This window comes from Gallus gallus, chromosome 12 (assembly GCF_016699485.2).
Source record: "Gallus gallus isolate bGalGal1 chromosome 12, bGalGal1.mat.broiler.GRCg7b, whole genome shotgun sequence".
Taxonomy (NCBI): domain Eukaryota; kingdom Metazoa; phylum Chordata; class Aves; order Galliformes; family Phasianidae; genus Gallus; species Gallus gallus.
Window position 1 is genome coordinate 16584663 of NC_052543.1, and position 25694 is coordinate 16610356.

The following is a 25694-nucleotide window of genomic DNA, read 5'->3' on the forward strand; positions in this document are numbered from 1 at the left end:
CATATTAGGCTAATGCAGCCTAAACAAAAAGAAAATTAAGCTGATTTTGTATGTGCCATGTATACTCGCTGGCTTGCAGCACTAAGTTAACAAGAAGGAAGTCCTTAAAAAGTTAATCCATGTGGTACTCCAGAACTAGACAGAATAGAAAGAAGCATCAGGCATGAATGTACAGCTTCAGGGATAGATAACTGTACTGCTGCAGACTTCCTTAACAAAAATGAAGCTGCTACACCACAAGCACTATTTTCATATCAAACCTATAAGGTGCTTCATACAACAAGTTGTATATTTCTAACAAGTACAGCAGGAGCAACAATTCTAATAGCTTTAGAACACAACCAGAATGCTAACCACATAGGAATACCCACGAGTAAAACTTCCCAGTCTTCTCAACCCAGCAGCAATGAGACGCACGCCCACGCGCACACGTCGCACATACGCACTTGCTGGAGTGAGCAAGTGTAACATAACCACAGACCAGATGAGATGATGTCACCTTGTTTGTGGGTGACAAGGAAGGGCAGCCAGCTCAGCAACTTCTGGGGTTTCCGTCAACTTTCGATAACATCTCAGATGAGCGCTGCCCCAAAGCATCAGCACTGAACGCAGTGGTAAGCGTTCCCGGAAGCGTAATACACGTATGTATTTTCCTCCTCAAACCCTGAGTTCCTCTAGGAAACCCAGCTCTTCCTGTAATTGGGCTGGGGCAGTTGTTTTCTCTCTTACTCAGCCCAAGAAATGCTGGCCCAGATACACAAACAGACCTTACCGCCTCCACCTCCCGACAGAACCAAACATGCACTCCTGCTACAGCTTCTCCAAAGCCACCAATGACCAAACACACTGATGCTTCACATCCTCTTTTATAGCTGAAAAAGTTTACGGCCAAGTAAGAAATGCGATTCAAAACAAAGAGTGCAGGACAACGCAGAATAAACACGGGTTCTGTCAGAAATAGGCATGGTAACCACGAGTTCAAACAGGACTCCTTCAAAATGAGTTACCAAAAAGTACTAAGAAACTTGGACATGAAAACACAGAGAGGGTGGTGACGCACTGAACAGGTTGCCCAAGGAGGCTGTGGATGCCCCATCCCTGGAGGGGCTCAAGGCCAGGCTGGATGTGGCTCTGGGCAGTGTGGTCTGCTGGTTGGCGACTCTGCACATAGCAGTGGGTTGAAACTAAATGACCATTGTGATCCTTTTCAACCCAGGCCATTCTATGATTCCATGATAAAACAGGTAACCTGGAACTCCATAACAACTGTGGCCTTGAAGAGATGACTGACAATGCTCTTGAGGGCATTGAGCTGTAAGTTACATTCCACTAAACTAAGCACTTACAGAGAGTTTAATATTCAAAGGAGATTACGTATCCCCTAAAAATAGTCCAGGTAGACCTGATACTACTAAGGATTAATTAGGAATGACAAAGTCTTGTCACCAAACATGAACCAGTAGACAGAATGACTCCATTAAGGAGTGAAAACAATTATTTGATGCACTCTATCAACAAAACGTTATCTCATTAGTCAAGTGCATTGAGTCTCCTGCATCCCAAGCCTTGAAGGAAGTACCGTTTCGAAAAGAACAAGAAAAGAAAAATATCACTGCAATAAAGCTGTACTTCTACAACCAGCTCAAGAATACAGACTTAAATCTTTGGGCACTGAGGAAGACAGTTAGACAGTTGGCAGGAGTTACCACAAACAGCTCTGTCTTCTTGTTTCAGCACAACAAATCTCACAATGCCTTTACTACATTCAAATGAATTACTCTATAAAGGATAGCCACTGTTAAACATTTTCATTCTATTACTTACAATCTTCCAAGACAGTTTTCTGCAGTCTCGTCTTGCCAATCTTAATGCTAATACAACAGTGGAAATCATATTTCACATGTACTTCATGACTGTTAGCAGCTAACTAATGTTTCCTCAGTTCACACAGCTTCACTGGAAAATACCTGCGTTATAGAACACCATTAAGAGATGCAATTCTTATGTAGCCCACACAGGGAAAAGTGGCCAGCTGAATTCTGCTTCCTGTAGCTATGTTCGCTCAAGAACATAAAACCTGTACTTTGATTCCCAATTTTTGATTTATGAAGTGAAGCACAAGACACTACTTAGGGAAAACAAGCACGGAATATCAGCGTAGGCAAGACTAGGATCAAACCTCTCTCCATAAACAGCTGCTCATTTCAGATAGGTAAACAAAACCAACCATTCATGCTTTTTGCTGATAGCAAGATTCCAACAAATCTGCTCACACAGTCTTAACTCCAGCATACTCAGGGAATTACCCTGACAATTACCGTGACTTAATTACAGGGAAGGAAATAAAAAAAGTAAGTCTTCATTACTGCTATCGAATGACAGTAAGAATTTGACCAAGATCAGTACAATGACTGATGAATTCTGTCCAGCCAAGAAGCATTACTGCCCAAGTGACATATGATTTAAGCAATGAAATGAGAACGGAGTGGCTAACAGAACAAGTATTACCAATGCTTGAATCTGTCCTCACCAGAAGTGTGTCTGAGAGCTTACACATGCACAGCCAAGGAAGGTTGTGTCATACTGACTGTACCAGATGCTGTCCCTCAGACAGTACTGTCAGCCCATCAAAAGAGCAGTGCCTGCTATGTAATACAATTCTCAGATATTAAGGGCTTAATGTTTTCCATAAAGTTACCTTGAAGTGTGATTTGAGTCGCTTGTCTTTGTTGTAGTATTCCCAGACTGTATGCTGTTTGCTTCACTAGGAGGATCTTTCACAATATCTGACTTTGGTCTGTAAGAATTGGAAGTAAAAGGGGAGATCGTGTTAGATTAACATTCAAATCAATCAATCAATGCACAGCACTGCTTAAGTCACACCACATTTAACACTGCATCCTTGAAACTTACTTAGTCTTCTTGTTAGTGTTCTTCTTTGTGACGCTGGGACTGATCTCCTTCTCTTTGTCAGGTTTTTCTTTATCTTGTTTTTCCACTTTCTCCTTCTTCTCCTTCTTGGGTGGTGGTGGGGTTGCATACTGCTGGGCAACTTGCTGTGCCACCAGCTGAGAGTTTATCCTAGGTTTTCTACAATGATAATAGAGAGATCTGTAGTCAGGCTTAATAAAGCAAGGATTACTTCACAGAAAGCACTGCAAAGATTTATTTCAGCAACGGGGGAAGAATACCTCACTTAAGAAATACCACATGGATGCCCTCATTTCACGTTGGGTACTACTGTTGCTACCGAACAAGACACCAGTGTTCAAATTAAGAAATGCTCCCAACTGCTGTTCCATCATTTTCAGCCTCATTTAATACTCTTAAGTATAATGCTCCCTTTCTTCCATCCATTTCATGAAAACACAGCCCAATTTTAGACAACAGTGAAAAGCAGCTTCCAAAAAGTTGCCAACCACACTGCATGGGCTGCTCTTCAACAGAAGGAACAAAGGTAAAGACAAAAGTCCAGTTCCCTGACAAATATCGGGCTCCAGCTGCATTCTTTCAAATGAGTTTCTGGTGCACTGATGCAGCAAGCAGTACATGTAACAAAGAACAAGAGAAGGTAACTGAGATGGCTTTGTCCCAAGCACCACGATTGAAATTCACAGAAAACAAACAGGCATTCAGCACCCTATAGGGAGAAAGGCTGTGCCAGCCCCCGGCACGCTGTCCTTACACCATTGTCTGAAAGCCCCGCGTGGAGCTCTGGGACATATACAGTGTACACTTGGGCTGAAAGAGAAGCACAAGAGAGTCAACTCCTCCAAATTATGGTGAGGTCCTCAGCACAGGGCAGGAGGAATGGCTGCTCGCCATCACAGCATGTGGCAACCCAAGGCAACGCACCAGTTTATGCCATGACTGCCACAGCAGCTCGAGTCTGAGCAAGGTAACCAGGCAGTGCACAGGTCAAGCAATGCACAGCAACACAGCTCACAGCTCGGAGCCAGAAAGAAAAAGGGAACACAACAAAGGTAAGCAAAATGTCTTGCAAAGACAATTTCAAATTATGATTTATAAAAAAAAACCAAAACCAACATAACACAACAACAAGGCATGCAAGAACCTGACACTCAGAGGCCCAAGTAATTCATACCTTGGTTTTTTCTGCATTCCTCAACCAAACTTTTAGCTTAGTAACTTGCCAGCTCACCCTCTGGCCCAGCACAGAGCAGTACCATTACACCACAAAGACCTACACCCTCCCTGTGGCTTCAGAGGGGAAGGAAACAGAGCTGTCAACTCTATTAGGAGCTGAACACTAATTGAAACAGCTGTTGATGCTTGTCCATGTTGTTACACTGGTTACAAGCACAACTCAAGCTTTACGCAGGTTAAAGAAAGCCTCTCAAGGCAGCACAAAGCTGACACTTGCACCAACGTGGGAATGGTGTGAACTATGAGGAGTCATGACCCCCACCCCTGGGCTGTTCTGAGCCTGCCTGCACTGCAGCTACACCACTGACTGCTGCTGGAACCCCGCAACAAACCCTATTAGCCTGATCATCACCTGCATCATTAATGCCGCCCTGCTGATTACCCAGCTCTTCAGATTGTCAGCTCTTTGGTCCTGCTCAGCATTACAGGGCACAAACCCACAGCACTGCACGCATCCGGGGGGAACTCGTGGCTGCTGACAAACAGGGCAGCCTGGTGCAACAGGCACCACCAACCTCCAGAGCCATCTCTGGCATGGCTACTCATCCTACAAATGTATGTTGAGCCACATCTACCCTAACACTTGATTTCACAACGAGTTATTACCCAGTCTACAGGCTGGAATGAAGGTAATCTATGTCAACACCATCACCATCTGCATTTTTCATGCAGTACAGAAACTATTATGCATTTTGTACTACAATCTGCATGCCTTTTCTAGTGAACAAAGAATCTGGATTTCAGCCTTCAGTAAGTGTGGTGCACCAATAATTATCGTGCCGGAAAGCTCTGCAGATCAGACCAAGCAGTTCCCTGTTCTATGCAACAGTTTACAGAACAGCAGAGATGTTCAGCACCCTGGCACCTAGAACCCTGGTATACAGCAGCTTCTGTCTGCTGACTGAATAAGTATGCAACAAAGCCTTTTGTTACACAGAGAAGTCAGTCAGAGTGATGCAGTCACACGCAGCTGGCAGCTGGTCTGAAGCAACCTGCTGACCCACTGCTCTTCCAGGAACAGAAAGTTATGACATTTTTCCTTGCCAGCAGCTAATTCGATTGAAGCACAGTAATAAAGAAAAAAAAAGGATGCTCATGCATTGTTTCCTGATCTTCACTTCCTATATCTTAAAAAGTAATGTGAAAAATCTCAAGCATTGAGGAACCTTTAAAGGAAAGGCAGACACCACCTCCCTGCATGATTAACCCCACAGCATGGAGCTGCCTCCTGTGCCTCACTCACAGAGATCTGCTGTCCACCCAGGCAGGTAAATCAGAACCTCAGGCTGCGTGTGGGAACCTGAGAGCACCACCTTCCATACCTCCCTGCTTTTAACTCCGTTGCTGTTTGTGACGTTATTCTCAACCTTAACAGCTGCTGAGCTGTAAGCATGTTGCTTGGACAAAGATCTGATTTCTAAAGGGGAAATTACTTCTTTTTAATGAGTGGTCTTAGTTGATAAAAAAGCACAAGTCAGAACACAAGTTCAGCAACCAGCATAATAACAGTAATAGCAATGCAGTATCCAATGCCTTGCAGTCAGGCCCGCAGTGCTGCTCCAGCCAGGACCCGCTGGTTACAGGCCCTTCACAAGAAGCCAAACAAAGCAAGCACAGCAGCATGTTTCCAGCACAGCAAGCCATAACCATAGTAACCACAACCAAGGGATGTGTATGCAGTACCCCAGCCTCGCTGCAAGCACAGCCCTGTCCCACAGCACACCGGCTGCTCAGCCTTCCAGGAGCAGCAGCACTGCTGCGCCACAGCCCACACTGGGCACCACTCACCTTCACGAGTGTGAGCACTGACATAAAACCAGTGGGAAGAACCAAGTCCCATTCCCACGAGGGCTACAACAACTTAGCATCCCCTCCAGAATGCAAACTCATCAAAACAGAAGGAACCCTTCTTTGCTTTTGAATGCTTCAACTCTAATACACCATTATTATATTAAGATAAGTTGTTATTCAACCAGAATAACCTGAACAGAACCTTAAAGCCCCTTCCAAATTTTCTGTACGACAGAGAGCCTCAGAAATGAGCAGTAATCATTTTTATCCCCAATCTGCTCACCTGCTTGCTGTTTGTAACATGAAAACAATTCGTACAAACCATGAACATATTCAGGTGACAAAAATTAAACGTCATCTCAACCTCTTCTAAGCAGCACACCAATATTACGTTATCATTTAGTCGAAGGTCACCATGCACACAACACAGCTAACAAACCCCAGTCTCCACAATAAATGTCTTTGAAGAGATGCAGCACTGCACAGTGGTCTCAAACACATCCGAGTTCCATGCTAGCAACAAAAAGGCCAAAATTACTGTAGTGATGCCAACAGCTGAGCGTAAGAACAACTCGTCAGTGCATGTGTCCAGGAGAAGATGGTTTCCCTTGACCTGGCATTAAGTTAGGCTTTGCTTGGGCAATGTCCCCCTAATTAAGGTGACAGTCTGGATAAAGACCCAACAGTGAAGATGCAATCTCAGTGTGACATAAACACTGCCCGTGTTTTTAGAATCCAATGACAAGGACTGGCTTCTCCTACCCTAAAACTAAGCGCAATTAAACTATGCTTTCAAGGGTGCATCCAACCAAATTGTTTCACATTACTTATAGTGCTCAACTGCAGCTGACTACAGGAGCAGGTATTTGCAGCAAAGAAATTGTGATTCATGAGAAAGTTGAACCTATTTGGCTATTTAGAGCATGATTCAGGCAGCCGGGTCTTCACCTCGTGTTGTACACAAACACTCCCAGCTACCACAGAACATCTCAAGGGACCCACAAGGAGCACTGACTCACACTGCTGACTGCAGAGAGGACCGCCCTACCCCCTCCCTAACAGAGCTGGGCTGTGCCTTGGGACTGCCCCATTAAGTGACACCGCGTGAGACCAACAGCCAGCCCTTCCACCAAGGGCTCCCACACACTGCTGCGCTCCCAAAACAAGAAAGCACTGTACTCCTAAGGTTCTGCCAAGCATCTCCCAGTGTACTTCCTTCCATATCTTCAAGCTCGCCTTTGGAAACCCATTTCAGGGCTGAAAATAGAGCACAAGCACTGCACACAGATCACACCGCGCGTTCAACATGTGCTATTTACTCGGAGCTGGATTTGCAGGGGGATAAAGGAGGATAAGTCTCACCGTATTTTTCATGTGACCCTAATTTCTGTATCTGTTTGGGATTTCTCTGATCCTGCTTTCTCGACACATCACAAACCACCCATCTCCTGAAGACACAGCGTGGAAACCGCAGCCTGCTTTACAGCCACAGCAGCACACACGGGGACTCCGGCAATCCCAGCAATGTGGATCTAATTATAATTGCTCTTACTTTCCTACAACTCTGTTATCAGAAGAATGAAAGTAGCATCAAGTGGGATTTCAGAGTCAAAAGCCTCATGTAACATGAAGTACTGAGGATTTGGGTAATTTCATGCTGTTTGAGCTTTGATGCAAGTGGTGATACAGCAGACCTCTGAGAGGCTCTCTGCTTCTTTTGAGGAAATCTGTTTCATATGCAGCGCAGTGTAAAGTTGAAGTACATGATTATTTTAATAATCCCAGCAACACATGAGTGTGCCTCTGCTCAAAGGAAAAAGGGGACTAGAAGTATTGATGTGTTTATGAAACCACCAGTGCCAGAACAATGTACAGTAATCCCACTTCTGAGAAATTCTGCAAGGGAGGTTAGGAACCAACCCATGGATACATCCAACAAAAAGGAACAAAATCACCTCCTTTAAGGAACGTTACACCCGCAAGAACCTAAACTTTACAGAAATAAAGCCACAAAAACAACGGGATGAGCACTCCTTGCATGCGTGTTTTCCAGCTCAGCTGTGGTGACCACACAGCCTTTTTCAGCAGCAAGAAAAGAGATGAATGGACAAACTGCCCTTAGTGTACAACTACACAGTACTACAGGAGCAGCATACAGATACCTGAGGTTCCCTGTGTAATGCAAGACCACAGGCCAGCAGCAGTACCAAGAACAGAAGGTCAAACAGCAAGAAACACATGAGTGAGCAGCGCTCTGTTGAAAGAGGGGAGTTTTCCTTCTGCACTGACTGTCTGAAGTAGATGTTTAAAAATAAAGAAGTTCACCCGAGGAAGATCTAGTTGTGGGTTGCAGGTTTGGGGTTTATATGAGCAAGACACAGTTGTGTCTGCGGGAAGGACAGGCTTTGCTGCGAGCCATACACATGAGGACACAGCAAAGCGTTATGTATGACTGTCAGCATTAGGTCTGAACGTTTTGGAAAGAAAAAGGTGCAAGAAAATAATGGCTTTGCACACACAAAACCATTGTTCACCACAGGGTACACAAAGTCCATTTAAAAACACACGGCCACCTACAGGGAGCTTCCAGCACACCCTCAGTGACTGCCAAGCGCCCACCTACTGCCTCCTGTGAGCCCCGCAGCAAAGGGCAGCGATGTGCAGATAAAGCACAGCCAGGACTGCTACGGCAACCCCTCCTTTTCCTTTTTTTTTTTTTTTGTCCTTAAATTAACAATTAAAAGGTTATTAAATTAAATGCAAGCACTACTGGAGAAAGCATTTACTGGAAGCTGCCTGCTCGCTGCCCATCCGTCACTGCGGTGTCAGAGGCTCTTTCAGTGATGCCTGCAGGAACATGCAACTCTTACTTCTTATCAGGAGCCTCAGCATTGGCTTTTTCCTTACTATTTGGGCATATTTACAAACCATGATGCTCACCAGCTGCAGAAGGAGCTCAGTAGCAGGAGCATCAGCACACAAATTACACTGTGAGGATAAAGCCAGAGAGCGGGGATGGCTGGGGAACGGCAGGAGTATTTGTCACTGCAGAAGCACCCTTACAGCCCTCCCTGGAGCCCACCTGCTTGCCACCAAGAGACAGAGCTTGCAACCCTGAGCACAAAGAGGAGCAAAGAGGGTTCCTGCAGCACTCAGGAGCCACGAGCCATCCTCACAAGGTCCTCTGCAAAACCACACTTCAAGAGCAAAAACCCTCCTTTTGCAACAACTTAACTTTTATTGCTTTTGCAGGGAAGAAGTTCTACAGCAGTAGGAAAACTGTGTTACCATATACAAAACCCACAACCGAGTTCATACAAAAACCAGATGCAGCCATAAATGTAAAGATGAAACCAAGTCTGAACTTGAGATGACGGCCCCAAGATTACTGCCTCCTTTTCCTTAGTCTATGTTCTTCGGTCACCAAAAGTGCCAACGCTGCAGCACTGCTGCTTCTGGCACCTCCATGCAGGCACACCTCGCTGCAGAACTACCAAATGATCCCTGATTTACAACTTCTAAAATTGTCGGGGAAAATTCACCGATCTCAGCACAAAATTTACTCGCCTGCTATCACCCAAAGGATGATAAAACCAAAGCGATTTCACTCGTGTGTCAGAAATAAGCTGCTCTCACTAGCAAAAATTGGAAAACAGTTCATAAAGTTGGCAGCAACCACAATGCGTGCAATAAAATACTCAGATTTACAACAAAACAATTCCTTGAATGCTCCTTCCTGTTGGACTCGTTATTGAGCTGTGTGTAATCCTGTGGAAAGCAAACAGTCCCCCAACTTCCTATCCTGCAGCCAACGTGCATCGGCAGCACGAAGGCTGACAGCTCTGTGCTTTCAACAGCTGAGCCATTCCTCTGGAGTCCCCGTGTTGCAGAGCTACCTGCAGTGCAGGGATGTGCCAGTTCATTGGTGTGAGATCGTGCTGTGCTCATGGCACAGCAGCACTCCGTATGCTTGGGGAAAAAAAGGCTTCGCTATCATTTACCAGCCAGGCTCAATTCACACAGCAGCACGATGAGACGCTACCTGTTCTACAGCAGATGCTGAACAGTCTCTGTAGGCCCTAAATCTCCAGGGATGCCATGAAAAGGAGCCAAGTGAGCAAGGTGGTGATTTCAATTCAACTGTATCAGGAAGGCTTTATCTCATGAGAGAAGCTGAGCTCTGCCACAGCACGCTGCATTGCTGCCTGTGGTCCGAGAGGAAAGCTCCCTGCCCAGCGGAGCAGCGTGCTCACCTAACACTGCGTGGAATACCAGATGCTCTGAGACAAGGATGCAGGCAGGCATGCCTTTTTATAAGGCAACCATGTGCCTTAGAGCTTTATTTCTTGTCATGAGATGCACAATGAGAACAGAACACAGACAGGTGAGTGAAACCCACCGTGCCACTGAGCACAGCACTCTGCTGGGGAAGGCCAGGGAGCCCCCAGCTGCAGCTCTGTCACTGCTCCCACACCTGCATCAGGCAAATCAGCACTGCAGCCCCAGGAGCACCACTTCAGCCCTCCTCCAGCTCCTGGGCTGCAGGAACTGACTTCAGTTCAGCTCTTCCCCGCCTAACATTTATTTGTATAAAACAAACCCACACAAACATACAGAAACGCAATCAGCTGCCCTCCTTCTGGGCTCCAAGGATGGAAGGAGAGCAAGCTCTGTTGGAAGTTCTTTCTTTGAATTCTCCAAAACAATCCTGGTGCTCCGTCACACAGCAGCGGTTATCACTGCTGAAAGCTACCAGCTCAGCCAGGAACCCGCGCCAGCTGCAAATCACCGCGACCAGCCCGGCACCATCACTTAAAGTCATTTTCCATTTAAAGAGCCTCCCATCAGTGCCCGAGCAGCCTTTCATTACCCATCCCACTTAATACCCACAATCTCTCCACAGCTCACTCGCTCCGTCTCCACTGACCGAGCAGCACAGGGACTGCTGCGTGCATTATTGGGATTCCTGATGCTTTCTCCCTGCCGGCACAGAGCTGCCCTTGGCCGCGTGCCCAACCCACAGCGCGCTGAGGACTGGCAGCCTGATGCAAGGCAGCAGCTGAGTGTGGACACACCGAGCCCAGGGCACTGCCAGCAGCTGCACAGAGCTGCAGGAAGAGGAGATGCATGCACAAGTGCGGTGGTCACCCAGTGAGAGGAGAGCACACACAGCAAGAGCAGCCACAGCACTCAGCGTGCTGCTGGAGCTCCAGGCTACCCTTACAAGTGGAGATTCAGGGGTTAACTTTATTTAGAAGGAAGCAGCAGACCACGTGCAATTAGCAGATAGACACACGTTTAATGTTGTTCCTAACAAAGAAGGGCAATGAAAGCAAAACTGGTTTGTAGATGAATGAAGTACAGATGTGCCAGGGAGAGCCTTCTTGGAAATGGAAGAACACACGAAGTACCTCTGAAGTTTCACTTCCCCCATACAGCAGTGCACACCAGAAAGCCCAATCACAGCACTCGGTGCATCCCTCCCAGCCCCTCACACCCCGCATGCTGCACCACACACCAGGATTTCCTACTCTTATATCTGATGTCACATTACAGATTTTAATGAATGCTCAGAAAATGATAAAAGGCTCCCAACTCCATGGCGAAATATAGGAATTTTTAGGCACAGTGTTATAAGAGTATTTTGCTGCTGATAAACACATGCTCCTTATTGTATAATACCAAACACAACACCAGAACTACAAATGGAAGTCCTGACAACCATCACTGAGCAGTCATACGAGGCCAGATTTGGTGCTTCAGGTGTATTCCCACACCACCCCACCCAGGCACCTCAGTACCACCTGTATTTATCAGTTTGGTCCATTTCCATCTAACGATGGGGAAGCCGTGGCAGTGACTTACCCCAGGATGACTACAGCAGAAGAAAATACATAGAGGTCTTCTGACCCTCAGGATCACACCACATCAGAGATGCACATCTACCAGATTACAGAAATTACTCGTTGCTACAGATTTGCAGAAATGAGTCAGTGAGATACTACCATCTCACACCGCTTCCTCTTCTAATTTCTTCCTGGATTTGTGTTGCTAATTGTTTATTCCAAGTAAAAGCAAGCTAAAAACAGAACCATGTTCTTACTCAAATACACAAAACAGCACGCACTGCCTTGAGCAGCCACCTCCTAGGAGTGCAGACCCCCACGCCGCACCACAGCCAGGGAGAAAAAAAGAGCCAAAGCCTCCTGGGTTGGCCCAACGGTGCAACAAACCGCCGAGAAGAAAAACAGAAAATATTCCCCCCTTATCTTGTCCTTTGTTAATCGTTGGGGTGGCTCCCAGCAGCAGCAAGCCGCAGGATCCCATCAGCAGAAGGCTTTTGTGCTGGGACAGGGCCAGCAGCAGCCTGATGTGGATCCAGCGCCCAGAACTCTGTAAAGGTTCAGTGGGAACTCAGAAGGCGGCAGAGGTGTAAGTTTGCTGCTTGAAAATCATCACCTGCACTAAGAACACTGAGGGCACACCAAGTCAGAAAGGCAGAAGCAGCCACTTGGCAGCAAATACTGCAATAACAACTTGGAGAACCGAGAGCTTTTCAGACAAATTTCCTCAAAACAAACCGCTTTGTGAATATCACAAAAAGATGAATGGAAACGATCACTATGGCACAAGCACAAAAGCAGAGAGCTCTCCTACACGTGTTCATTTCAACAGCAGACAGTGTTAACTCGGAACCCGCTGCCTCGCTGCCCTGGGATGCACAGGGGCCGGCTCTGGGTTGGTGCCTGTTTACTTCGCAGCTTCCCTGTTTACGTAGCTCCTTCCCTCTGCAGCAGCAGCCTGAGAGAGCTGGCTGTGTGCTGCTCAGTGCGGGGCGAGCAGCTCCGGCCAACAGCTACACGCGCCCTGCGGCTGGCTGGCTCCTGCTGCTGGGAGCTGCTCCTCCCAGCCCGGGGAAAGACCCGATAAGGTGGGACGTCATCTCAGAAGCTGCTTCAAACATACGTTTATACGGAGTCATCCCCAAACCTCCGGATGCCCGAGGCTGCTGTGGATAAGACAAACGCTTCCCAGAGTTTCAGATGATCCACCCCAGCTGAGGCTCAGCCCTCAGCCCATCCCTGCCAGCGGGCTCCTCCTGCCCAGCACAGCACAGAGGTCCCGCAGGGCTGGGGCCGAACCTCCAGGCACGTGTGTTTGCAGCAGGAAGCCTGGCCACAAACGCCCTTTGTAAACAAGCGTGCTCATTTTGCAGCGCTGGTAGAGCTCTTCCGTGGGGATTTCCACTGCAAGGCAGCTTTCTGACACAGCACAGATCTGCTTTATTTCCTCTGGGACCTCCATGCTCGCATGAAGGTGTAAATCCAGCTTTACGGTCCTGATCTCAAACGCTCCCATCTGGCATTCCTGTCCTCATCATCACCAACAGCAGTTCTGCACCATGGTTTCACCCTGCGGTGTTCGTACACTTGCAGCCCCAGCAATAGCTTTCCATCTCCCACATGGAACCCAGCAGTCACCAAACCCCTCCACAGTGCACACAAACGCCAGCAAGTCAGCTCCTTCATACCCTGCAACTCTCACACTGCGAGCCAGCACGAGATGTTTAAGGAAAGGCTGTTCCGCAACACAAGTTCACCACTTCTCCATCCCACCTGCTGCAGCAGTGCCCCAGCATGCCGCAGCCCTGCAGACAAGCACGGCAGGCACCCACACCTTGCCACTCTCCTGTAGCAAGATAAGGTACCTGAAAATAAGTCTCTGAAGAGAACATTACATGGCCAAGTCTCACGAAGCTGGCCTGTCAGAGAGCAGTAGGGCATGCCTATGCACAGAGCCCACTGGAAATGCAGGACCCGTGCTTCCACAAATTACTTTTTTTTACTGCTATATAAACAAACAAAACCACTAGGGTGGTTTCACAAACACACTCATCTGTTGCTTTAATAAGACAGGCTCCAATGACAGAATTGGGCAGAACAGGTCTTCTGTCCTGGAGGCAAGTTGGAAAAGCTGTCAGTAGACAGCAGTGCACAGGAAAAAGGCAGCGGCTGTGACAACAGCTTCATCTTATGCCTCCTGTGTTCGAGTGAGTCTTCCACTCAGACATATCCCATTAAAGAAAGCACTCAGAGCTAAACAGATAGTCAGCAGGAGAACGTAGTCTGACCATAAAGTCTGCAAAGAAAGGAGCTGTGCAGCATTTAACACAGAGCTCCTATCCAGCACCTCCTCCTAACAGAGGGCTGGCTGCACCGACCTCCGTGTTCATCAGTGGCCTCCCTCACACTGTGAGCTCTGCAGCCAGAGCCCAGCACACTGCGAGGCACCCGAGTCGTGCCCAGGCAAGTTCAGGGCACAACGGCTCCAATGCCCTCCTACAGCCCCAGCAACGGCCATTCATCAACTGCTGCTGCTTTTAATTCATGTTGTTTGGGAAACTTGAAAACAAGACTGCACCAGCTAGCAAAGGAAAGGAGAGATGCATATTCGGTGTCTAGCCTACAAAGTGACTTATTTCAGGATGTGTACAGATGTGAAAAAAGGAGTCAGAACTCAAGGTAAGCAGGAAATCCTTAAGTGAGATGCTGTGAAGTGAGATGTGTATATTTCACCTAAGATTTTGTTTACTAAACATATTCCAGGAAAAACAACAAAACATGGATCAGTTTAATAGGTCTGTGCTGATTTCATCTGCAACCCAGTCCGTGCACTTAATCACTGTTTCTCAGAACTGGATGCATGGTGGGAATTGAACTTCTTTGTGGAAACAGGTGTGAGTGTTTGTGAGAGCTGCGCTCGGCTCTGCCTCGCCCCTGTTATAAATAGAATGCAACCTTCGTTAAAGCCTCTCTTCATTAGAACACTTCAGTTGTGGGATCTATTTTGTGCCACTCGAAGCCTGAATTTAACGTACAAAAACTCATTTTTTTCTATAATACACTTTACACAGTTGCTGAAAAGAGACTGCTTGCATAACAGGCATTATGCAATTTCCCAAATAAATAATACCCTCGCAGGGGGGAAGATTACAAAGTCCTCCAGATTTTCAAGGCTACAGATTTGGCTTCACAAGCAGAGCCTGTAAGAAGCGCATGTCATCCCCAGTCCTCCTGGGTGCCCACACCCAGAGAGCCCATCAGGGACAGTGCCCCGCTGGGTGCTAACAAAGCAGCCCAGCAGAACATACTTGCCACCACTGTTCTGTCATTCAAGAACGCAAAGGAAGTCGACACCAGCTAAAATACTCTGGCATGGATGCAGCTGTACTCTTAAAGCTATTCTTTGGTTTGATTTACTACTACTGCTAAGACGGTGTGGTTACATACGAGTAAGAAAGAGACCAGAAAGAAAAAAGACAAAACAGAAAAGCAACTTATTGGCCACCTTTGCCTCTGAGCGCTATTGCCAGGACAGCACAGCACAGCACACTCCCCTGAGTGAGAAAGGAGGCCCATTCAAAGTGGCTCAGGTGCTGGAGCCCAGAGAGACCTCCACACACAGCTTCAGCACTGGAGCACAGAGGGACGCGGAGCTGTGCAGGGCAGCATCCATCCTGTCAGCAGCACAGAAACTACACTTCCACAGCTGAGCTAATCAGTCATGTGCCAAACACAAGCGGCATTTATCTCCTCCAAACAGGAGATTCTTAATTATCCAAGGTCAGTGGCAGAGAATATTGAACAAACTGACACAGGGAACTCACGCAGACCCAGATCTGGAGGGCAGCAATGCCGCATCTCAATGCTAAGTAGCTCTTTTAAGACGTGGGAATTACTCCCTAAATAATCAATCAATACATTTGTTAAGGCGCCAATTTTAGAAACCTTCATCAAATTATGCACCAGGATAATTGCTCTCTTTTTTAATTAACTAATATTTGGAGTACGGTGTGAGGCTTTAGACAACTAAAGTAAGCAAACGGCACAGTTACACCAACCTTTTATCAGACCCCTTCAGCATCACAGCAGCAGCTCAGCATTCTGATCACTGCGTCCTCAGGACATTCACATTGGAGCTTGTCACAGAACAGCAGCTACTGGGGAAATCTCAAAGACCGTTTCAGCTTCCCCAAAACACAAGCGGTGAGGGGCTGTCAGAGCCTTCCTAGCAATGTATAGCACAAAGGCGTTGCACAATCTCCCTGAAATTTCTATTCAAAAGAGCAACTACACAAACGCTCATTAGCCTCAGCCTGAAGAGCTGTTTCATGTAGTACCCATCGTTACACAATAAAGGAAAACTTCTGCAACGCAAAGGCAAACAACAGATCCAAACCAAGCAAGATTCTTGGTTTGGTCCTGTGCTGGAGAAGGGCATCAGGGAGGAGAATGGGAAGGGCACCAAGAGGTGTTGCCCCATGGTCTGCGACGGCACCAGCCAGCAGCCATACCCTGTCCTGGCAGCTCAGCCTTCTGACCAGTTGCCACAAAGCCTTCATGTGCCACTGAGTCCCTGTCCCTTAGCAGAGCTGTGCAGTGGCCTCGCTCACTGCCTCTTCCTGCAGCTGGCAGAGCTGAGCATCACGAGGGTGGGACCATCTCCCCTCCAGGAAGGAGGGCATCGTCATTCATACACACTGTGCCCATAGACCCAGCGGGCACCACTCCATCCCTCCTCCCTTTGGGACCAGAGCAGCCACCAGACCAACCTGAGTACATCCTGGACCAGTCCCACATGAAGCCTCACACACCTTTCTTAAGCGTGTGTTGTATATCCAATGTGCCACAACAAGGAGGAAAAAAAACGTGTTGCTATAAGTTCATCCACTAACACAGCGCAGGAAGATTTATTCCTGAAAGTTATCTTGAAACAAGCATGAGAAAAATAGAAAACAGTATTTTAGAATAATAGAATGGCCTGGGTTGAAAGGGACCACAATGATCAATGAGTTTCACAATGATCATCGACACCCCTGCTACGAGCAGAGTCGCCAACCAGCAGACCAGGCTGCCCAGAGCCACATCCAGCCTGGCCTTAAATGCCTCCAGGGATGGGGCATCCACAGCCTCCTCAGGCAACCTGTTCAGTGCGTCACCACCCTCTGGGCGAAAAACTTCCTCCTAAATTTTGCCCCCTCTCAAGGCACAACAAGGCTTCAGCCCATCAGACCTCCCCTGGCAGGAGCCCTTTCCCCCCCACGCTCCCAGCACCAACCTCCCTTGCATGCTCCAACACAATTCTGCATGCATTATTTATCCCTCTTGCTAAGTCATGCAGTGGGATAATTACTTAACTATTGTAATGCTATTTTGCAATGGCTGTACTCTATTATTCTAATTGATTTTCATGGGATTGCTTTTGCTGCATGCTTTGAGTGCAAGAACTTACATTCTGCAGAATAAGATGCTCAGTTTTACACTCATCTTTACGTCCATGAGCTGGAAGTCAGCACTGAATTTTTAGGAGAATATTAATATCTTTTTAGTAAAAGCAATGTCAATATATTGCTCCCATTTTTGCTCTCCCTGCTAACAACCACAGAAAACGTGAGATGTTTTCTCAGAAACCTAGTGAAACAAAGTTATCCATCAACTCATACAGTTATTAATCAGAAAACCTTTTCCTTACAAGAGGATTTGAGTTCAGCACAATATTTGTATTCACCAATGAAAACCTTAAGCCAAAACACGTCCGCGTATCTCACTTAGCACGCTGAATTTCAGTACGAGAAATGCTCAGCTTCAGTCCGGGAGAATTCTTACAGTAAAGGACTGATTTTCTCCAGTGCTTTCCATATACTCAACACAATATAATCTACACACCAGAGCAGCCCAAGTAAAGATTATTTAAGCCTCTTTATCCCCAGGATATTCTTCAGGCTATACATGATTCAAGCGGTACTTGTAAAACTTTTGTGAAGAGATGAATGGGATTTCAAAAAAATGCCACAGTCCCAGCAGCTCAGGGCGGGTAAGAAAACTTCTGCCTTGAGCCAGAAATAAGAGGAGCCTTACTTGGAGCTGCTGAAGCTAAAACTCACCTGCCAGCTCTACGAGCAAAGGCACAGACACAGATCAGCAGAAGGAACGCTGTCTTTTTGGTCCACGTGAGCAATAGGAGGAAGAGGACAACTGTAGAGTAACACCAAAACCAAGAACTTCTCTCAGTTGGCAGCAGAAAGAATACACTTTGGACAGATGAGACTCATTAAGAATTATGGCCCTGCAATATTTCATGAATATACTGGACTGAGCATTTTGTTTCCTCCCATGGAGTAACGAGAAGTGGTTTGGCCTTGGTTTGATTACCATCTCTGACGTGTATATAAATGCTAAAATGATAAAATCTGAAGTATCATTGGTCTCAGCACTGTTCAAACTCCATAGGGTACTGGGATGACCGAAGCAATGAGAAATCCAATGGGTTCTCTTCTTAATAGAATTTGTCCCTGGAGCTTCATTTAGGGCTTCATACAACACAATTCACTTCTTTAAAATAGATTAAAAAAAATGCTCCTGGAACATAGCAAGATCACAAAAGATACCTTCAGTTTAATGCCAGCTTACTCCCCTTTTTTTGCAGAAATCAGCCTCAGAGGTCTAATGCTGCTCTTGCAGCTGCCAGCGAAGTGCTGCCCTGACTTCTGCAGCTCCTGGACATGATTCTGAGGAGCACGATGCAAACAACAGAAGATCACCGTCTCCATGTGTCACCTATCTGTCGAACCACCATGACATTTCAATGCTAGCACATTCAGAAACACAGTCACCAACTGCTATTAAACTAATTCCTTACAGCAGCATTCCACATCCCCACACCCGTGCCTAAAAAGGCATTTCCTTACGCTGTGTGCCTTCGTGTAACAAAACACAACAAGGAAACCACACCGCTCATGCCAGTGGCAGGCTTTTAGAAATGAGTAAGTGCTACACACTACCCCTTAAGAAACAACTGAGAACTGGTACAGACACACAGCAGGTCCCTTATTGTGCACTGCCTTCCGTGCCTTGCTTGACATCGATGCATCTGCAGAGCAGGTACCTGGCACGCACATGCATGTTCTACCACTCTGCACTGCTGACTTTGTATCTGCTGGTTAATGCGTAACTGGAAAAAAAAGTCACCCTCTTCACACAGGTCAGGAAGCTGTTGTTTGTGATGCAGTTTCACTATCACTTTGAATGCTGGCTGAGTAATAGCAGACTCAGCACAGCCGTGTAAATTCCCAGTGCGTTTCAACCCGCAGATACAACCGAGGAATCGAGAAGAGGCACTCCTAGGTCTGAACTTCTGCATGGAAATGCATGGTCCCACCTCAGAGGTGCTTTCAAGCTGTAATTGCAAATAGATGAGCTAATGAACCTGCAGATGTCCCAGCTGGTCATCTGGCATTGCCTCCTATCCCCACACAGAGCCCCCAGCAAGAGGGACACCAGAACCACCATCTGAATGCAGGGATCCTCCTGACCTTGTGAGTGAAGCAACTAGCAACCAACTTGAGTCACATCCGGCAACAAGTGCTTCTAATTAATGACTCTTAATTGCTCCCAGAGTACTACATTCCCACACCCATGCTGAAGAGTGTTCCTCACTGCTGTCCCACATGTGAAACCAGGCAGCTCTGACAACCCTATGCCTTCGGTAACACAGCTGTGCCATTCCACCTGAGTTCTCCAAACATTAACTCAGCCCCCCACAAGCTGTACGTACCCCGTCCCTCTGAGCAATGCTTCTCAATACCACTGCCAGACATGGTGACACTGTCACCAGAGCCCCAGGAAAGCCTGGCCCGCTCCCTGCTGCAGAGTGCAGACACATATGCAGGGACTCTGTGCAGCCTGGCATGCCACAAGAGCATACAAGCCATGTACAGAGGAAGAAATAGATAAGGGTGCATCCTTCCCACAGCAGAATTCATTCCTCATGGTGCTTTAGGGATGGACTTCTCTGCTGAGAATGGGAGAATCCCACCCAAGGATTTTTTCCCACAGACATTTTGGCGTTTCTAAAGACCAAAAACAACCACTGGAATAAGTGCCAACAATTTGAGCCATATACCACAATAAGAATAAATAAATAATGGGAGAGCAGCTTTTAGGAGTGCAACTCTGTTCCCCAAAGCTCTATGCCCATTCCCACTGCAGCTGCCTGAACACACTGCCCATTTCTCCCTGGCATCACACAGTTCCACGGGCACTTGGCAGGTCCATGCTAGGGATGCTGACAACTTCACACCGTAACTCCACGTGCAGCAGAACACACAATATTCGATTGAATTATAACATACCTTTCTCACTGACAACAGCAGTCCGGCTGCAGAAGATGTAACCCAGGTAAATTAGTCCCACTTTATTTGCTTGTTACAATGAGGCAATGAGACACTTCTAGATGTCCTTGCTCTTTCCGTACTTCACTTCCCTGACAACAGCAGAACCCTAATCCAGCAGCTCCTTAGCAGGTGTGGATGGAGCACCTTAGCACAGGCATAAATTCCCTGGGCAAGCTCAAGCAGACAGCAAACACAACCAGACAGACTAAAGAATGGCAGCCTGAGGACATTCAGAAAGCTCATTTCCTAAAGGTGACTCCCAGCTCCTTTTACACAGACTCAGATCGCCCCAATGCCACATCCCCATTGGCACCTGCAAACAGAATCACAGAAGCATTGAAGTCGGCAGAGACCTCTAAGACCCCCAAGCCCACCATCACCGTGCCCATAACGATGTCCCTCGGTGCATGTTCCCTGGACACCCCCAGGGACGGTGCCTCCACCACCTGGGTGAAGTGAGGGATGGCACACATCCTGCTGTGCATTTCTCCACCACATCCAGAACAGCATGGGGGAAAAAAATAAAAGAAAGGAGGAATCCTCTTCAATTAACAGCTTCCCCACAAACCCCGCAGCACTCTGGCCATCTTCCTCACACAGCACTTCTGCATCCTCCATCCACCTCTGTGATTCGGCTGTGTTAAATTGCGCATGAATTACCCAGACGTCGTTCCACCCGCACAAAAATAATTTAGCTCAGGAAAAGTATTTCAAGATTCTAATCAGTCTCACGTTTGTCTACTCAACAATATAAATCTGAAGCAGGCAGCTTTATCTCAGCGAGATATTTTGTCTCACTTAGCACCTCTGCGTGTTACAGGCAATCCATCATCACTCAGAGATCCCAAAGAGCACTCCGCTTCGGGAAACACGTCCAAACATTTACTCCTTGTTTATCCCTAAACAGAACCCAAAACCGGCTTGGTTTACTGCCACTGGATTTGAAGACAACCAACCAGACAAGATTCTAAAGCTGGAGTTTCTGCAGCTCCCGGACACACTCAGACATTAAGCTGCAGATAGGTTTTTTTGGAAGTTTGCACCTCCACATAGCGAGCGACATAAAGCATACGCTGTGCTTGCTTAAATATGGCACATCTCAGCTCCCAGCAAATTGCTGCGAAGTGTGGGCTTCGGGACGCACAGCCGTCAGAAAGCTAAAATCAATTTAAAAAAAAATCAGGAGGTTTCCGCAGCACACAGCTACACGTGGTTCTGTCTGAGCCCTGCAGCACGGGCTGCTCCACAACCCCAGGGCAGCCCCTCGAGCCAGGCAACGCTCTTCTCACAGCCACCCACCCGCTTTCAGGATCTGTGATTCAAGTCCATACCCTCCTTCTGATGTTCTTCCAGCAGGGCCTATTGCTATAGAATAGCAGGGTCCCACATGCACCCCTCTGCTGTGAGCAGGCCAGCAAGCAGCGATGCCTTATGGCCGAGACACTCAGCATCACACCACTTCCAACGTTCAGCTGACAGCGAATTTGTTAGCATCCCAATTAGCGCTCTGCTACAAAGAACACGCTCCTCATTAGCAGCTGGCTTATGGGAAGAACGACACCGAGGGTTTGGTGGTACCTCCAGATGTAACTCAGAGTTTAAATGGGTTCGTGGCTGACAGGAAGGAAATCAAAGTATTTAGCATGTGGGACCTCTAAGAGGAACTGGCACACACAGAACACGGGCACTGTCACCTTACTTCTGTAATCCTGACATCTGCCTACATTATGAATACAATTTGCAACACCTGTAGTCTTTTTTTTTTTTTAAACAGTGTCTTTAATGAAGACGAGGCAGCAAATAGCAGCAATGTTCCTTCATCTGTCTGAAATATGCACGCTGTGTAAATGCTCCTAAGCCCTCCTGCAAGATCTCCTCCCTCTGGAAATGCCCAGATTTCTCCTTCTGCCCTGGGAAGAGGGCAGTGCAAAGAGATGAAAAGCACAGCCCCAGGACGCAGCCACATCTATAGTGTGTGTGAATCTGATTTCAGGTCAGAGCTGTGTTACGAAACTCTGGCGCACCTTGCAAGTGACCTACATTGTGGAACTGAAACCCACTAACCTACAGAACCACCTGAAAGCCCACAAAATAGGTCAGTGGGTTTCCTGGTAGGAAGGATCACACAGACAAAATGTCCTGCCTGTAATGGAGAACACAAGTCTGGAAGAAGGCAGCAGAGGAGCAGCACTGCAGCAAGAGAACACCAACAGCAAAGCTGTGCAATTCCCACTCCTAAAGCGGAGTGGACACCTAATTCATAGCCTGCAGCCAACTAGCCTGGAGTTATGGCAGAGGCATCCAAGCACAAAAGCTGGCGTGAGCCAACCTAAATAACTCATCTAGCCCTCAGCACATTGCCTGACACCTTTCATCCCTCAGGGGCTGCGGGTCACACGCATTGTTTGCACAGACCTAATAATTCAGCCCCAATAGAGCTCCACAGCTCTGAGAGTAGCTGGGAACATTAACACGCAGCACAGGACAGTAAGTCAAGATCTTGCATGAGTCAAAGGTGTCCACAGAGGACTGCTCTTTGTATCCACCTCTTCCTCAGGGCAGCCCTGTACAAAAGCTTTTCTACTTCCAGTTCAGACAAGGCTCCGTGTGCTTGATGAATCCATACCAGGGCACAAAACCCACACACTGAACTTGCAGATGTACAGCCCTTCCATGGGCAGCTGACAGGAGTATGAAACAATCCCCTCAATATAAGGCAGGCATGCAGAGAGTCACCCTGCATTCTTCTGCCTACAAGCCATCCATGCGGACCTGCAGAGAAGGAGCCCAGTGTCCCAGGGAGCCCAGCAGTAACAGAGCCGCGTGCTCTCTCCTCCTACATGCACATGCATGCTTTGACTTGGATTCCTGTCTCCAAAAAAAGCAGCCTATAGAGGAAGGAGAAAATAAATAATACCCACACTGCGTGTTATCAGTGATAGATTAACATGTTTACTGCTGCAGTTTATCAATCAGACCTTTACACTGTCTCCAGCAGAAATTAGGGATAGATCTTTAAACCCTCCAATATGCCATCATTTAACCCGAACAGGCATTCTGCATGAAAGCTATAATACACTTTATCCACACTAAACACTTTACTACACTGTCAAATGTGCTTTTTTCCCTCCCTAATACAACAGCATCACAATACGTATAGTTAAAATTCCTCACTAGGATCTCGAGGAGCAAAAGCAGAAGAAAAGTGAGCCCCAGCAGCTAACACAGAGCCTATGGCATTTGTCACCTACCACACATCAGGTACCCAAATTTGAAGACTATAGCTCAGTGCTATCCCAAGATGCTACACATCAACAGAGGACCCTCCCTGCATGGAATGAACCCAGAGGTGTTGAAGCCCAAGAGAAAGAGATGGGATCGGGGTAACCAGATCATTAATGCCAGACCCAAACACCAGCAAAGAGCAAACCAGGACACGGCTCTCACTCCTTCCCAGCTGCCAAAGCACAGGAGCCTGATCCTATGCCAGTTTTGTGCTTGCACCAGGATGACAGATAATAGATGATCTGCAGCTGAAGAGCTTCATCTGCTCAGACAGAGCCTAACAGTCCAACTCCAGGCTGGTTAAAACAGCAGCTGAATCTGTACCAGTAACAGTTTATAACTGATGCTGGCTGATGTATTTGAAGTGCAACAACGTAAGTCACAAAGTCAAGCGGTGTATCACCAAACCACAGCCTGAGAACTCAGGTCTTGCTGTGAACAATCAGCATTTTCTGCTTGTAAAATGCAAGATTCGCAGAAGGCTCCTCCTATTTTTAGCTCCCACACCACGGAGGGTTTGCCAAACCTAGTAAAAGTGCTCTTCAACTACACATTCAGAAAGTAACAGCCAATCAGTTTCAGACAGTGCTGGTAAATAAGATACGAGAAAACTGAGGTCTGAAGAGCTCCTTGAACGTGGACAAACAGTTACCAAACATGCATTGTGAGTTCCAGCAACTGGAGTGACCGAGGCAGAACTGTGCTGTTCTCACCCCCTACCAGCAGTCAGCCCCCGAGGGGACACATCCCCAGACCCACAAGCTGCAGGGACGCCTACGGGGCTCCAGGCTCACACAGACCCAATGGGCTGCCACTGAACTTCAGCCACCAGTGGGACAAGCAGAGATGATTTCACTACAGTCCTAAGCAGCCAGTTTGCAAAGTTAATATTCTATAGCAGAAGCACCGAGTTCCCCTCCCCGACAGCTTTTTTCCAGAAGAGGCAGACACTCAATTTTCATAGAGAATAACCCACTTAAAAGGCCAGACGTGATGACAAAATAAAGCCCACCCTAATGTGGGTGAAAGATATTTAACATTAAAGCACTGAATGAAAACCACTTTGTTTCCAACCTACACCACAGCTACACACCAGCAAGCATTTTTAACAGAGCAGGCGGTAAATAAGCAGGGCATGCAGCAGTTCTGCAGAGGTCGGGATCAGAAGCGATTCCTCATTCCAGGAATAGCAGGGCTATCTGGTGTCTATTCTGGTCAGCCCAGCCCGGGTACAGAGCAGGAGAGCACTCGGCAGTGGGGCACAGCAGTGGCTTGTCCTGCAAGGTGTGAGCACAGCTACTGCAGGCACGCAAAGCAAGCTCCTGGAGAAGTGATGGAGAACGAAGACCGGCATCCAGTCCAGACACTTGTTCCACACAGGACAAAATACATTTTAAAGTTGTGCTGAATAGGTTTGGCTTGGCCTCCCAAAAACAGGGATGGCAGAAGAATGAAAACCCGCTGATGTAAACTCCTCGAGTGCTCCACAATGAAACGTACGTTCAAATCAGCCCACGCAATCCCCAAACCATGTGCTCTGGGTACACACAGATACTGGCATCAAGCACACAGGAACACTTACTACTAAATGCATGCCTTCCAGAGGACACAGACACTGCAACTCGTCTTTCTATTAAGAAGTCTTCTTTTCTAATTGGCAAGTCAGACATCTAATTGCTGCCTGCGCATCTCCAGGTGATGATTTTCAGAGCATTTCTCTGTAATCAAGGCACGTTTACAATAAAGGACACAAAGTTCGGACAGTGAAAGCACTTATCTTAAAGTTAGACAAATAGGAACACCAGAGAAGCTTCCACCTCTGCTGCTGCTATGTTTACCAAAAGGAAAACTTCAGAAAACAGTAACTTTCTCTGTGAAATACTGGGACATCCCACCCCGCAGCAAAGCCTTAAAGTCACACCTGGAGAAGAGGCAGCTCCGAGAAGTGCAGAGGAACACGACATAGCTGAACCAACAGAGAAAGAATGGGGGAGTGAGAACGCCGTGACGCCTCACACAGGGACAGACGGCTCCCCTTAACACGGAATACAAGGCCAAACACAGCCTAACGCTCTCAGGAAATCCAAAGTAAACTTTCTTTCCACGTTGAGGAGGGAATGGGTATTGGAAGGGAATGTGTGTTAGTGGAGCAGAGCTCCCGGCAGCAGTTTAATTCCATCCCTCTGCGTTCAGGAGCAGACGGCCTCCAGCAGAGCAG

The 25694-nt window shown here is 47.3% G+C and overlaps 1 protein-coding gene and 1 non-coding gene across 2 annotated transcripts in view; both read right to left on the minus strand.

The window, feature by feature from the left end:
* RYBP (RING1 and YY1 binding protein) overlaps window positions 1-25694 on the minus strand; it is a 34765-nt gene that overhangs the window by 5016 nt on the left and 4055 nt on the right. The window contains exons 4-5 of the mRNA XM_046900017.1: window positions 2914-3090; window positions 2699-2797 (exon numbers count right to left, since the gene is read on the minus strand). Coding sequence (XP_046755973.1) covers window positions 2699-2797; window positions 2914-3090 — 276 coding nt within the window. The remainder of the gene's footprint in view (window positions 1-2698; window positions 2798-2913; window positions 3091-25694) is intronic.
* Window positions 6379-6446, minus strand: MIR1711 (microRNA 1711). The gene has a single exon (NR_035207.1). It is a non-coding gene; the product is annotated as a microRNA 1711 (primary transcript).